Source organism: Anopheles cruzii, chromosome 2, assembly GCF_943734635.1.
Source record: "Anopheles cruzii chromosome 2, idAnoCruzAS_RS32_06, whole genome shotgun sequence".
In the NCBI taxonomy this organism is placed as follows: domain Eukaryota; kingdom Metazoa; phylum Arthropoda; class Insecta; order Diptera; family Culicidae; genus Anopheles; species Anopheles cruzii.
The window spans coordinates 23,945,730-23,961,435 of record NC_069144.1 but is presented as its reverse complement, the minus strand read 5'-3'; the positions used below and the strand labels follow the sequence as shown (position 1 = coordinate 23,961,435).

Genomic DNA, 15,706 nt, shown 5'->3' with positions numbered 1-15,706 from the left:
CGAAATCCGGGACAAAAACGGCCATAACTCAAGCCGGGGCCAGACGCATTTCACTTCTCGGACTCACCGCAAACCGTGTGCGTGCGTGTGTGGGGATTGTTTGCGGATTGCCTTCCTGGTGCCTCGCGCAGCGGCCGCGCATTAAGGACGGTGCCAAAGTGTTCCGGAATAGTTACGAGTCGGCCGAGTGGTCCCGGCAAGGAAGTGTTTTTCTCTGGTCGACGCAAGGGTTTCAGTGTGACGCGGAGTCTGCCAGTCTCTTCCAGGCAGACTTTGGCCTCATCTCATCGCGTGGCCGAAATCTGACACGATGGCCGACAGCAGCGCAACGACCGGATCGGCGGTGACGGCGACGGCGACGGCGACGACGGTTCAGGCAGCGGTGCCGACTGCGGCCCCGCAACAGAAGCTCTCGGAATCGGATGATTTTACCGACAACTCGGCCGAAGTAAGTTCCGCCACGGTCACGGGAAACGGAGGGCCACAGGGCGTGTGTGTAGCAACACACGCCACCCTCCCCCGGGGGTCGGTGCCGTTGGTTGCACAATCAATATAAACAAACCTGACCTTATGCGGGGTGCAGCACCACCAGCCAGCAGTGTGCACTTCCGATATCGTCGCGGTCATCGATGGCCATTTATGCTGCTGCACCCGCTGCCCGCCTTAGGGTGGGCCATCGAAGACGGCTAGATGGTGATGATGATGATGACGATGATGATGGTTCCGCTCGCTTCGTTCCTTCGCTTCTCCGTGCGTCGCCTGCTTCGGTCACACGGCAGCTTTATTTAGTGGCGGTTCCGGTTAAGTAAACAACATTAACGCTCTTTGCCACTTGTGCGTGCGCGCCACTGCAACGGACGGAAAAGAAAAGCCGGTAGTCCCCGGTCCGCCTGCTCCCTTTTTCCCATTTTTCCCTTCGCGGATGGAGAGCGCCGCGGCGACTACGAAAAGCCTGTGTAACTGTGCGGGTTGCGGTGCTATTAATTTGATTCGGACCTCCCCGCCGCGCTACCGGACCCTCCTCGCACCCTCCGGGCCGGGAGGAATTGGGAGATCAAACAAAAATTTTCACCTGCGTGTGAGGAGGGTTTGGGTTTCATCTATTAACGATTTACTTTTTTTTCTTCATACCTGGCCACACCCGTCGCAGGGGATACGGTCAGTGAAAGGCCAACGCAACGGCGGGCGGTGGTGCTCGTTGCATACGAAGTGGCATATGGTTCGGTGCCGGGGACGGGCCGTTGCAGGGCAGCAATGGGGACCCATGGGAGAGAGCGACAGAAGAGGAGGAAAAACGAAGCACGAAGCCCACCGAGGCGCACGATCGCGTGGATGCGCGATCCGAAACGCGAAAGCCACGGTTGCTTGCTTGCGTTGCGCCGCATTTAGGTTAAATCAATGCAGCGGAGGCGCTGCGCCCGCGGATGATCGATCTTCTCCGATAATTAGTTCGTTAACCTTATCGTCTTGCTCACCGTTTTTGTTTTTAGAACACAAAAGAAGCCAACCAAGAGGACACATCGCAGCAGAGTGGGCTGGCGACGGTCGAGTCGGAGTACGATACGGCATCGGATTCACCGTCGGACGGTGAGGAAGGCCAGGTGGTGGAGGAGAGCGGTGTCGACGGGGAAGAAGAGGACGACGAAGACGACGAGGAGGACGGCACAGACGGCACGGAAGGCACGGAAGAAGGCTCCGATGACGATGACGAGGGCTCCGATGATGGGGACGACGATGTGGTCGAGGTGCTCGATTACGAGCGACAGAGTGGCGATGGCCAGGAGCAGGATGTGGAAAGCCGCCGGAAGGTGGACGACGACGAGGACCGTAGCAATCCGCAGTACATCCCGAAGAAGGGCACCTTCTACGAGCACGACGATCGCACGGCCGAGACCGATCCGGACGATCGGGGCGGCATGGATGGGGATGACCAGCCTGGTGGTCGCTCGAAGCGTGACGACGAGCTCGACGACGGTGGCGGCGGTGGCGGCGGCGGTGACCATCACGGCGGTGGTGGCAGTGGCAGCGGATCGGGAGGTGGTCCTGCGGGTGCCACCGGTGGTGGTGGAGCAGGCAGTTACTCCGTTGGCGAACGGCGCGGATCGGAGAAGGGTGGTGCCGGTGCGCTGAAGGGAAGGAAGAAGTGGCAAGCGTCAACCGATCGCTGGACGCACGATCGGTTCGACGAGAGCGAGCAGGCGCCCAAGTCGCGGGCCGAACTCGTCTCGGCTTACGGTTACGATATACGCAGCGAGGATGGGCCTCCGAAGGCGCGCCGGAAACGAAGGTACGCCCGCGGCCCGAATCAGTACACGCGCAACTGGGAGGACGAGGACGCGTACCAGAAGTCGTCGAACGTGGAGCACCAGCGCCACAAGAAGGTGCCCCGACCGGAGGAGTTCCCCGAACTGGGACCAAAGAGCAGTGCCGGAGCGCGCGGGCCGGCCGGTGCCGGGCGGACACGGGTCACGGGACAGAAGAATGCCCCGCCGCGCCAAGCCGCCGGTGAGCTTGGTGTCGGGGGGCGCACCGGGCGGCCGGGAGTTCGTGGGGAGCGTGTTCGATCGGGTGACTGGGCCGCGGATCGCGACAGGGACCAAGTAGATCATGAGTACGGCGCGCCAGTGGAATACGGTAGCGGTGGTGAGGGCTTACGGTATCGCAACGAGGACCAACGGCCCAACGCTCGCAACACGTACCACAACAATAAGGAGAACAAACAGGGCGCAGTGCGAAACGGCGGCAAAGAGAAGGACGGCTACGGCAAGGTGATCAACTCGCTTCAGTTCAAAAACCAAACGCGCATCAATCCGCGCCCGGACGGAGGTGGCGCTGCGCAGGGACCAGGAGCCGCTTCCGGAGGTGACGGACCGGCCCGAGGAGGGCCGCCAGTGCTGCACAGTAACAGTGCCGGAGCCCTTTCGGGCAGCAGCAACAGCAATAAAATGAACAACAGCGGACCAACGCCACCGACCGGCAACAGTAGCAACACTTCGCTCGATCGCGTGGAACCGCAAGCATCCTTTGCGAATGTGTCGACTTCCGCCTCACTCGGCTCGGTGCCGTCGTCCGGTGCGCAGCACTACGGGCACGTGCCGTCGATCGTACAGATGCAGCAGCCACCGCTTCAACACCAACAGCAGCAGCCGGTACAGCAGTCTTCCCAGAGCAGTCACTCGCAAGCGCTCAAATCGCAAGGATATCACGAGGACGACCACCCGAAGTACGGTGCGGCGATGTACGGGGGCCCCGGACTGGACCATGAAGCGGGGCCCGTGCGAATGCAGTCTAAAGATAGGCAGCTGCTGGCGTCGGTGAGCGCCGGTGCCAATGTGGTGGTGCCGTTGGCGTCGGCTCCCTCCGGGGGCCATAATCAACGATCTCAGGTTTCGCCTCGGGCGATCGTCGCCCAAACGTCTCCCACTGTACCGCAGCAGCAGTCGCAGCCGATCACGATGCAGATGCAGTATCAGCAGCAGCCACCGGGTGTCGCGTACGGCGTCACTCCCCAAGGCCCTATCCCGACGCACTCTCTGCAGCAACTGCAACACCAACAGCAGCAGCAGCAGCAGCAGCAGCTACTGACCTCGGAGCCCGTCGTTAACCGATCCAAACGCTACTCGAGCCAACGGCAGCGATCGCAGCTGGAGAACATGAACCTCGCGATGCAACAATCGTCCTTACACGATCACCAGCAGGCCCAGCAACAGCAGCAACAGCAACAGTTGCTACAGCACCAGCAGATGTTGCAGCATCAGCACCAACAGGAGCAGATGCAGCAGAACAAACTTAAGCAATCCTACCAACAACCGCCGCAGCAGCAACAACAGCAACAACCACAACCAATACCACCTCAAGCATTGCCCCAATCGGCAGCCGGAGGTGGCGCCGGTGGCCTCCCAATGACCCTGCAGCAGACCGGCGACTATCACCTGCAGCAGGCCGCGGTGGCAGCCAAATCTCAACCACAGCCACCTCCACAGCCGGCGGGGCCACCACCGCCACCGCAGTACCATCAGGCGCCGGCGGTTTACTATACGAGCGCGGCACCTACGAATGTACCGCCCGGTCCCGGGGACTACGTAACGACCGGCCCACCGGTGCCGGGTCCTCCGCCACCGCAAGTACAACCTCCACCGCCGCAACCACAGCCCCAGTACGTACCGCCGCCGTACGCCACGCAAGGACCGCCTTCGCAGGGCGGCTACCTGGCGGGGCCTCCGGTAGCACCACCGGCCAGTGCCTACTTGCCACCACCGCCTCAAGCTAGTCCCACCGTCGTCGGTCCACCGCAAGCGCCACCGGGTGGTCCCGTGCCGAACTACGTTCCCGCGCTGGGTCCACCGCCACCAGCGGCGCCCGTAAACCCGGGCCCGTATCCTGCCACCGCGTACGCCGGCTTCCAGCCCGGCTACAATCCGGCCGTGGTGCCACAGGGTGTCGTTACCGGGGCGCCTCCACCGCCCGTAGTCGCTCCTGGGGCCACCGGACCACCACCGCCAGCCGCCCTCTACCAACCGGCCGGAGGCATCACGTACTACGCGCCCCAAACACAGGCGCAAGCACCGCGCCCACTCCCGACCGGCCGGCGTCCTACGGCGGCGATACCCATCCTGGCGCCCCCGGACCGAAAACCCGTGCCCGCGCCCGGCAATGCCCAGTTGAGCAAAGCGCCGAACGCGGCCTCGGTAGGGTCCAGGGAGGGAGACGGTGGTGGTATCGAAGGTACAGCGCCGGGTGTCGGTGAGGCCGACAGTGGCGAAAACATTGACCACATCCTGGACAACATGTTCGTGCAGCGACCCCCGTACCAGCCTCCGTCGCGCAAAAGTCCTTCACCAGCGCTCCAGCCATCGGTGGCGGTGGCGGCGCCCGTGCCCGGGTCGGGACCGTCCATGATGGGCACCGAAGGCAACGCGAACGGTGCCACCGAGCTGGTGCGGCACGGCAGTCCGGAAGCGGACAAGAAAGTAATGGACGGAGGCGGTGGTGGTACGACGCAGGAATTGGTGGACACGATCGGGGACTCGGTTAAGGTACGTTTCGCACGTGGACTTGCGTCGGGCTCGGTTTGCTCATCTTTCTTCCTCGCTCCCCGTTTACAGAAACTGTCGCTGCAGGACGAAAAGTTGTCCCACGGAGCGAGCTTAGCGGATGGGAACAACGAAACCAACACCAGTGCCGTGGCAGGAGTCGTTTCGGATGTAGTCGCGGACGATTGACGGTACTAAGAAGTGGCAGAAGAACGCGATGCGATGTCGAAACGGCTTGCCAGTCGAAAGAGCTATTAACACCATAAGATAATCGATAGAACAGAGTCACAGACAGGGAAAGAGCGAGCGAAGCGAAAGTCCATTTTCACTTCCGGTTGTGTAAAGTCTTGCGTTTGCCATGATCCGCAAAGCAAACATTTCACTATTTTTTCATTTTCAATTAAGAGAATTTTTCAATTACTTTCTTTTGTATGCCCAACAGGGGCATTTTGTTTGAATTACTTGTTGAACTCATGTTTTGGTTAATTTTTTTATTTTTCATTTTCTTTTCGTTTTTATACAGTTTACAATCACTTTGTTCTGGTTGAAATTGGGGTGCTTTAGGTTGGAGATTATTTCTTTCACTTTACAGCAATCCTTTCGGATTTGATCCGTCGATAAAAGAGCGGCGCTAATCATGGACAAACACAGACAGATAACAGACTAGCTTCGACAGCCTCGCAACAAAACCGGAAATCATATCGAGTACCTTTCTTTGGGAAGACGGATCTTTTGAATCGTGCCGCGTAGAGCGTAGAGTTGGCAGTTATTGCTTCCACCCAGTTACGGCTCGCCCCGAAGCGATCCTGCCTGCGAAGAAGGGTGTTATTTATATAGAAACACGATAAACCCACAGAACAACGAACAAAACAATTAGATACAAATGCGAAATGCGCCGCGGCACAGGGAAGGCGATCGCGTATATTCCTTTACTGTATAACTTTGGTTTTGTAGTTCACGTAGCGAGTGGAACATTAGCTAGTGGAAAGCAAGCAGCGCTGGCCGTAGGGAATGTGTCTCGCAATACGAACAGACAACAGTTTACGTAAAGAAAGCAAGATATAATAGGGTCGGCGGTAGCGATTATGAGTAGTGATTAGTAGTGAACAATTGTGGAAACAAACAAGAAACTCACGACCACAGGTCAAAAGCACAGGCACACACGTACGCCGCTTTCCTGGCTCCTGGCACGCGGTGAGCTGCCAGAGCTCTTTCCTCACGCTTCTCTCACGGATGAAGGAACAAAACTGGCCGCGTTCATTGCGGTGGCAGACCTTTCAAAGGGACAAACATATTGTATTTATGATTAAAAAACCAGATTAAATTGATTTCGTAACGGGGCCGAGCGCGAAGGGAGAAACGAATATTGTAAAGTCACCATATAGAAATGATAATAAAAAAACAGTAGCTAATGCAACATCGAATGCTCCGTGACCTCTCGCCGGAACCCAGCAATACTCTTTAGCTGCTAGGAATCATCAGCGTTTATGCTTTTAATATTTTATTCCGTCAAGAGAATGTACAAAGAAGTGACTAAGCATCGTGTAAAGCCAACAACAACCGTCCACTACACGCTCAGGTTACGAATGTAGGTAAGATAAGGAATACGTAGGAGAGAGATACGTTGGTTTGTGAAGCGATTGACTAGAACAACACGGCCGTGCACGACGGCGTGCGATACACCCGGTCGTTGCCGTCAGGTCTGCCTACGAAACTGGGCCTTGCCGGCCAATATTTTGCGCAGAGTTTCTTCCCGCTGATGGAGCCGCCGGTGAAGCTGTTCCACGTCGATTTGGTGGCGCTGCTGAAGGGCCTGCAGTTGACCGTCGCGCTGCGCCAGTTGCTCCTGGAGCGCTTTAATGCTGCGCCAGGACTCCTGCAGCTGATCGCTCCGTTGTTCCGTCCCTTTGCCCCAGTTCATCATCGTCTTGAGCCGCTGCTTGAGGATCTCTTTCGATTGTCGCGCCCGCGTCAGTGTTGCCTTCAGAGCAGCGTTCTTGCCCATTAGAATACTGCAATCAAAAACCCAACGCCGGATTAGAACGCCGCGGGCGACCAAAAGGGGGACCGCGCACTCACTCGTTGATTTCTTTTTGACGCTCGAAGATGCTCAACTGCTGCTGATAGTTCTGTCGCAGCTGCTCCAGTTCGGTAGACTTTTTCTGCAGCTCGCCCTTGATCGTTTCGGTTTCCTCCGTCAGCCGGGTGCGATCGGTGCTGTGTTGAAGCTTAAGTTCCGCAAACAGTCTGCCAAGAGAGAAACGCGCCCCATCGAATTAGTGCGTTGCTGTGCGTTGCGTTGCTTGGACTTACTTTTGACACTCTTTCAAACTGTCGGCAACGGCTTCCGGATTTTGGTTGAGGTTCCTCAGCGACGTTAGTTCCGTTTTGCTGCGCGTGTAAGCTTCCTGGAGCCGCTCGATGTCTAGGGACTGGGCTTGCACTGGACGGGAACAGAATGGCCGGGAAGGTTAGAAATCAAATCTTGCTTGAAAGCGTTTGGCAATGCTCACCCTTTTGCTCGTAACATTTCAGCACCTCGACGAGTTTTTCCTTCGCCAAATCGGCCCGCTTCGCCTGCACCTCGGCCTTGCTCCGCAGCACGCCGACCTGTGCCTGCAAGCGGGTCCTTTCATCCGTCCAGCCCGCCTGTGCGGTGCGTATCCCTTCCATCTCACGGTGCACCGATTCATTCTCTTCGATCACCTGCTTCATCTGGCCGGTGAAGGTGACGAGCTCGGTTTCGTACTGCTGCACCAGGTCCGTCTTTTCGGCGATGATCTCTTCGTACGCGTTCAACAGGGGACCGAGGGTGTGCGTGTTGACCGGTCCCCAGTTCAGATTGTCCTTCGCCCCACCGTACGTACTGTCGACGAAGTCGAGCTTCGGTATGCTGCCTTTACCGTCGCGCACCAAATCCTGGTACCGCTCGATCTGCACATTCAATCGGTACACCAGTATTTTCATCATTTTCAAATCGTTCCGCAGGTCACCGTTCTCCTTGCCGAGCTGCTCGCATTCGGTCGCGGAGGCCGCACAACGGTCGCAGCTCTTGGCTTGGATTGTTTCCAGTGTGCGCAGGTTCTGGGCCACCTGGGCGTACTGTTTCTGAAGCTTCTCGTGTTCCACCGCGAACTGATTGTTGCACTCGAAAACGGACGTTAGCTTCTCGACCAGCTTGCCAATTTGTTGCTCCTTCGAGCGGAGCAGCTTTTCCAGTTGCTTGCGGTCCCGGACCGTTTTGCGATCGTGATCATCGTCGAGCACCGGTACACCGGAAGGCGCACCGGCCGAGAGATCATCGACGCTTTTGCTGCGGCCCACGATCACACCCGCGTATGTGCTCATTGGTCGCCCATACGGTCGTGTCTTCCGGCGAGCCCGTGTTCTCGCAGGAAGCTGATCCGGTTTCGGTTCCTCATCGAGCGAATCCTTGCCCTCGATAGTATCGACGGGAAGACGATACAAACCGCCCATTTCGGTCGTGGTGCTGCCAGACGATATATCGGAGTGATCGGCGAACAGCTGCGAAACTATTCGCACTACGGGGCTAATATTGTGGCGCGTCGGCAAACGGAAGTGGTCATTTTCGGGGAGGAAAATCTGAAAAAAATCGAACTAATTCGTTTAAAAACGGACATTGCCCGCAACGGCTTATCTAAGACACTCACCACACTACCAGCAAACTGACTCATAGAGGGCGCTGTTTCGCACTGCTGTCCAGAAAGTAGGTCGTAGTGGTGTGAGTGTGGTCTGTCTCCATCGGACACCCAGCCAATCGCTTGTTTGCATAATTAGCTTGCACTTGGAAACGCGACACTAATTTGCGGCCAACCAACGAAACACTTGGGCGAATACCGTACTCACAACGCATGGCACGGATTGCCACTCGCGAATGCGACCATCGATGGCGCGTGTTTCAGTGACCAAAGTGAAGATATTCAACGCACAAAATCGGTCAACTCGAACTCGCAGCGCGCAACAACAAACAAACAAACGAACAGCGTGCGAAGCCGAGAAAACCCGAACCGAACCGAGCGGTTGACAGCTGTCAGTGCTGGAGGTTGAAGAAAATTCAGGCCATGCCTTTTGGTTGCAAGCTGCGCAGTATCAGCAGTCAAATTTTCGGTAGCATTTTCTTCGCTTATCGATCGATAAATGACACAACGGGTTTAGCGGCCACCACCAAAACGCCGCTAGTGCTGTGCGGGTGGTCACGGCTCACATTTTTCAGCCATCGGAAACGGAATCAAAATCGAACCGTGCGGATGCGAGCGTTTATCAGCAGCTAGAATCAATCGTGAAACACGTGAAACGGTGAGTGATAACGGCCACGGCGCCCCTGGGAAGAGAGTTTGGAAACGTCGTACGCAAGTGTTCTTGGCACCCGTTTGTGTGTTCTGCGGTAAAATCGCGGAGAACACCGCAGTGCAGAGAAGAGAAGGGTGCGAAAGATGATGAGCCCATCCTTACGGGCGGCCCACCACCACCCGCAGTTTGGGAGACCGTTTCCGAAAGAGATCAAAAGTGGTGATAAGAAACGCCAAATGATAGCGCTCCGTGGCGAAGTGAGATTTCGCTGAGGCCGGGAACCGTCGGTTGTTCTGATCCGTAATTAAAGCCGACGAAAGGAGCGTGCGAGTGCAAAGTTTTCCGTTTTTCGGCTTCCGTAGCCGGCGAAGAAAAAACCACAAAGAACTGCGATAGTGTTGGTGGGTAAGTAGAGCGGCTGCGGCGGCGGTGCCTTATTGATTCTGCCGTTTTTGTTTTTTTTTCTCTCTCCCCTTTCTTTCCGGGCACTGTTCTCTGTTTGGGGGGCCGCGAGATTTACAGGAGGAGCAGCCCGACTCTCCCTCTCTCTCTCTCTCTGGCGTGCTGACGCACACTTTGCGGGTTATCCAGCTGCTGCTGCGAGGAGAGCTCTCGAGAGACGCATTATGATGAGATTAAAAAGTGCCGCATCTGATTATGCGGTGGCCGCCTGAGTGTTAGTGGCAGTGCGATACACAATTCCCCCCTCGTTTAGGGCTAATGCGCTAGAAATTAAGATAATATTCTTCAAACCCGTGGCCGGGGCCAGATAGGGACCGGATGTATCACTCACCTCGCCCTTGGCGCGCGACACATCGAGGCTAATTTCCTTGTTCGGGGGGCCATAGCAACCACGGGGTCTAGTGTGCTGTTTTCGATTCAACCAACTTTCCCGTTTGCATACGCACTTTTTTGTTTTTCAAGTTTCAAATGTGTGTGTGTGTGTGTGGCAGAAAACGGTGTCTCGATTTTCTGCTCCGTTTCCACCGACTAGTGTTTTGGTTTTGCTGTGTGTGGCCGGCCAAAAGCATCGCGTGCTGCTGCTTCTTCCTTTTGTTTGCTAACGGAGCCCTCTCGCCACGGGGTCCCGTTAGAGATGCACGGTTTGTTGTGTTGGCTGCGCCGCCCGATGGTTGCTTTGGTTGTGCTCCAAAAATGAAATCCCCCATTATGCTCGGTCGCGCTCCATAGGGTTGTCGTCCCCCGGAAAACGGTAAAAATGTCGGCGACGCGTCGTTTCGTAACTCGTGCAGGAAGACCGATGACCATTTTTCTTTGTCGTGGGAAGCGTGGCGTCTTCAGTCGACCAAAAACTGGCCCCCTTTAGGTGTGCAGCATTGCAGGATGTGTTGCAGTTTTGTGCAATGGTGTGTGTGGGGTCAGTCGTGCACCGCACAAAACAATAACAACAGCGACTGACAGTTTGTGTGATGAGCACGTGAGCGCGTCCTTTCGCGGGGAGAGCGAGAGAGACAGCAGCGCTGGGCGAGAGAGACAGTGATAGGGATCGGATGAATGAATGGGAGTAAAAAATGGGTTGTACGCGAAGGAGCAAACGATGATTCATCAAAAATACTCCCGTTCCGGGGGCTCTCCGTAGCAGCCCCGCTGTTGTCTGGCCAGCGGCTTCTCTGTTGGTGTGTAGTGGTGTTGGTGTTGGTAATAGTTGGTTGCACCAAAGAAGCAGCGCGAACAAAAAGGGGTTTCAAAAAAGACGTCCCAATTTTCTTCCTGCATCGGGTGGTTTTCTTTGTGTTGACGACATTTCATTTTGGCTCGTGGCCCATACTGACTTTCAGAAACCTCTGTCGTTTCAGTTCCTTTGGCTTCCGGTGCATTGTTTGCCTTCTGCGCCTCCTTATACTTGTTGGGGACATTTTGGACAGCCAATACGACTAAAAAGGATACTAGAACATGTGGAAAATTCAACCCCCAAAAACTAAGTCAATTAACGGAACCGCTTTGCAACGGTACTTTAAATATTTAAAGCCTACTTTGGGGGCTTCTCGGAAGTGAGGCAATCAAATTTTGTTTCAAACAAACAGAATGTTGTGCGCGTGCGCTTGTGTGTGTACGCGTTTGATTGCGCCCGAGAGAGAGAGAGAGAGAGGGGTGAGCCGGAAGTGAACGTGTGCCCGCGGTACGTGAGCTGCATTACCGGTCGATGAGCCGGCTCGCTCTCTCACTCTCTCACCTGAGGGGTTTCTACGCACACGCCTGGAAAATGGCGAGCGCGGTCAGCCTGCTGTGTTTGTAGAGCGTTAGGATGTGTGAGAGAGCGGCCCCAGCCCTTTCGCTCGCGCTCACGTTGAGAATCGGCGCCGCACAGTAGAGAATTTGCATTGGAAAGGCGGACATATTTGTTTTTAGGAAGAATCTATGGACTTTTACCAACGTTTTTGTTTTTTTGCATGTGTATGCGTACAAGTATATTAAATTAGCGAAAATTATTTTTCGTTATTTTAAGGGTTTTAAACGCCTGGGCTATGCAATTTGAATAACACTAAAATCTTTTAATGCACAATCCAAACGTCTGGGTTATGCAATGTGTATTGCACCAACATGTTTCAATGGATAATACAGGTTGGCACGTATATGGATTGGCAAGTATATGCCAGCAAAACACACTGGAAATAGTTTAAAATGACTTACACTTTGATTGTAATGACTAGTTTAGTTGCGTCAAAGCCCGCCAAAAATTTGCTGCATTACCAAAGTTGAAAAACTGTATTTTTTCCTAGTTTTTTATACAAATTCCCGATAAAAATGTACCAGCAATGCAAAACGTAAACGTTTGATTATTTCATATGAAAGAAGGATTCATTACCTTTCGAATGATGTGTAATATAGGTATATTACCGTTGCAAAACTTTGCTAACGATCGCGTTAAAGTATCTGATAAAAGTTGGTTTGTTGACTTATGACCGCCTTTTTCCCATAGTGCGCCGGTTGCGGTTCTGCGCGTTCACCGGACCCGCATTCGGAGAGTTGCCGCTTCAGTCGAGTTCGAGCTTTTCCTTCGTTTGTGCGAGCCGCAAGTTTTTGACGTTTGCGCGGATCATCGACACGTTACTCACAACGCTACTGCTGCTCGTACTGTAATCATTTCACAGTGAACGGGGCCAGCCACGAGTAGCGCGAGCTGACCATTAGATAATAATGCGAACGACGAAGAAACGGTCAGGGTTCTCTGACGGTCACTCTTCTTGACCTATAAACGTAACAAAAAATGTAAGTGTTCAAATGGACGCCCGTTTTCCACGCCTGCTGCCGTTGGTGCTTCCTGTGTGCAATATGTTTTCACCGTGTGTTGTGCAACTGCCTGCTTTTTCGGCAATAGTCGTTCCTTCTAGGTGAACGCGCCTGTGTCAGTGACAGCTCAAACAAACGGAAAGGAAATGGATTGCTCATTGCAGTAAAACAGTGCTTCCGATTGTAATGTGTGCAGTGTTTTAGCCCTACGCCTTACGGAGGAAAGGGTTACTGAATTGGTGTGTTCGAGACGGATAACTTGGTCGTAGTTTTGGTGAGTTGCTTCGCAGTGTATTCCGAGCCCCCCAAGTCTGTGAAGTCGAAGGTTCGGCTGAAGGTGTACAGAGAAAGGCTGTCTGTTGTGAGGTTGTTGTGAATGAGGTGCACAGCGAATGATAGTAAATGTAAAAATATAACTGACAGCGAAGCCACATGGCCAAGTTGACACTTGAGGTTATCGCCCACAGCGGAGGTAAACAACTGAGTAAACAGAAATTAGTATCGGCGTCCGTACGTGACCGCGCGCAGTGAGTAATTGGGTAAGGTGAGCTCGGTTCACTTGCCAGACGCAGGCAATAAACGGATCATAAGGAACCGATTTTATTGGCCTTTAATTGAAGTGGTTCTTTCGTAGCCCCGGCACCACTGTGGTGTAGTCGGTCAGTCAGCTGATTGGGGAGTCGCATTTCTTTACCTCGGGGGGTAATATTGGAGAACAAATTACCTTAGCAAAATCTTAAGATAATTTATGAACTTGAAAAGAAACATTTTAGCTTCATCAGCTCTAGACGGATTGCATTCCGGAACGAAGATGCGCAATTTACGCGCTCGCCATTGTTGTTGGCCGTCACCGGATATGAGTGCGACCAAGAAGGGAGCTTAAAAGGTTCCAACAAACGGCACCTTCCGAGAGGGTCACACCTGGTGTTTTCCGCGGCAACGGTGGCAATGTGTTCTACGGTTGCCTACAACACCTTCCTCGTCACATTAGTGTTCGGCGGGACAAGAAAAGACGTTAATCAGCTTCGGCTTCTTCGCGCGGGTGTGTCGTATTAGGCACACTGAGCCTAAGGTTGACGTGTAAAAAAGGCCAGCGCGAGGGGCACTCGTAGACGTGCGGAAAAGCTGAAACTAAATCAGTCTTGCGTAAAAGTCAAGGCGAAACGTTTGCTGCTGCTGTCTTAGGGAGCGTGTTCGCTGCGAAGAGCCTTGGGTGGCTCCACTTTGACTGACGACCGTTTTCCATTGAGCGAGAGAGCGCGCGAACGCACCCCGTGGAACCCACACCCACAGGACTTTAATCACCGGCACTGACGCCAATGCGGCTCACGGACGGCGGGACGGTTGATGGTCTCGCAAAGTGTCACAAATTGTGTTCCGCCACCGCCGCCGCAGCAGCTATCTGTCGCCAATTTGGTCGCCAATGGCTGCGATTTCGTTTGGTAGCGTTGTTTTCCGTTGCAAAAATCGGTCGGAAATCTTAAGCAACGGGTTAGGACACCAAGGAGAGCTGACAGGACACGGTAAACGTTCGCGCCACGATGGAAACGGTCTTCGGGTCGTCTTGGCTATTGTTTCATTGCGCTACTATTTTGCTCGGATGGAATGGAGCCGAAACGTCGTGTGCGCCGTAACGGCCGTGGCTTAGCATTTACCCCAGCCACAGGCGAGCATATCGATTGGGGCGGTGCTTGTGCAACAGTTTAAAGGTCTCGCCTTTGAGCGGTATCGATCCGTTTTAAGGGTAGACTTATCCGGTGCCTAAGACGGCAGCCTGGCAGAGGCCACTTTTTAGTTTCTAGGATTTTTTGTTTGCTAACCCTCTTTCCAGTAATTTTAGAACCACAAATCAACACCTTCTGGAAGTGTGCTCAAGGTTAATGTTTCCTGGTCGTGTTGTTCCTATAAATTACACTGATTACGCTCATTACACGTAGCTGTCCAGTTCCAGTGCGTGGTGTCCAGCATTTATGCTGCCACTAGCTTCTCGTCGGTCCTGGCCAACCAACCGCACTTGGCTGGCTTCATGTTGGGTCTTTTTTGCTTTATGTACCGTTCTCGGGAGCATAAGAAGATGGCACGCGAAAGAACGAGTGAACGACCTAAAGAGAGAGAGAAAGCAGCGGTTCAGAAATCATGGTACTCCCGTCACGGAGCAAAGATTTCCTCCCAGAACTGGCTCGGACAGATAAGTATGTGTCTGGTTTGTTCATGCTCGCAGAAAAGACATAACTTGGTCACAGTCTCTACTTTTAGTTACTGTCGCACCGAACTATGTAACGGAATATGACGATAACCGGGCGAGAAGACGTTCTGTTGCAACTTGGCCAAATGAAGGACAGCTCGTGGCAGTTGTTGCCACTATGAGCGAGAAGCATGGACATGTCTGTAGAAATTGAAATCGTTTATCAATTTAGTCAATTTCAATTCGACTCGGAAATTCTCTTCTGCTCAAAATCCAGTCGTCGGATTGGTGCCGTTTTTTGTGCTGCTCTCTTTCTGCGCTACCGCGCCTCTGACACGAGTATGCAAATTTTGGTTCGCTTTTGGGCAGCTGGGGTTTCACGAAGCTTGCCAGCAACCCTCTTCTATACTCACTCTGTTCTTCCGAATCACGCGTTGGCTCGAATGGCGCAACTCCAGCCAGTCCAACATGGAACGAAGTAGAATAAAAAAACCCCCGTAGGAAGGCAGGAACTAACTTCCCGGCTGTGCGGCGGCGATCGCAAAAGATCGCGCGTCCCCAATCCGGCAGCACGGCGATGCTGCTGGCTGAAAATTCCGCGGAAAACGACGTTTTAGAGGTAGCGCGCGTGAGTGTGTTTTGGCTCAGGGCCTCTCGGTGGAGCCAGCCCGCGCACCTTCGCGCGGCTGAATCTCTCAGCAAAATCCACGACGACGACGGAGGCGAGGTGGAATTAAAGGAAAGAGAGCGCGAAGAAGCAAACAGCAAATGCTCCTCGGCCGCCCGCCAAGAAGAGAGAAGCCGTACACGCGCGCCGCCCGCGAAAGATGCGATGCTTGTGGTGGGACTGCCGGTGCTGCTGCTGCCGGCTGCCGTGTGCGATGCTACAAAAAAAGGGAACCGGACAGGTTCGTTGAACTTATGC

The 15,706-nt window shown here is 54.2% G+C and overlaps 2 protein-coding genes across 2 annotated transcripts; one reads left to right on the top strand and one right to left on the bottom strand.

Annotated features, from left to right (window-relative positions):
• The first annotated feature begins 310 nt into the window (after positions 1–310).
• LOC128278710 (ataxin-2 homolog) lies at positions 311–5,443 on the top strand. Its single transcript, XM_053017440.1, has 3 exons — positions 311–448; positions 1,491–5,036; positions 5,106–5,443. The coding sequence occupies exons 1-3, from the start codon at positions 311–313 to the stop codon at positions 5,220–5,222; spliced, it is 3,801 nt and encodes a 1,266-aa protein (XP_052873400.1). The 3' UTR covers positions 5,223–5,443.
• A 1,286-nt stretch (positions 5,444–6,729) lies between these two features.
• On the bottom strand, positions 6,730–8,826 carry LOC128278709 (protein Cep89 homolog). Its single transcript, XM_053017439.1, has 5 exons — positions 8,705–8,826; positions 7,547–8,636; positions 7,347–7,476; positions 7,113–7,280; positions 6,730–7,045 (listed from the first exon to the last, which is right to left on the bottom strand). Exons 1-5 carry the CDS (start codon positions 8,726–8,728, stop codon positions 6,730–6,732), a joined length of 1,728 nt encoding a protein of 575 aa, XP_052873399.1. The 5' UTR covers positions 8,729–8,826.
• Between the last annotated feature and the right edge of the window lie 6,880 nt (positions 8,827–15,706).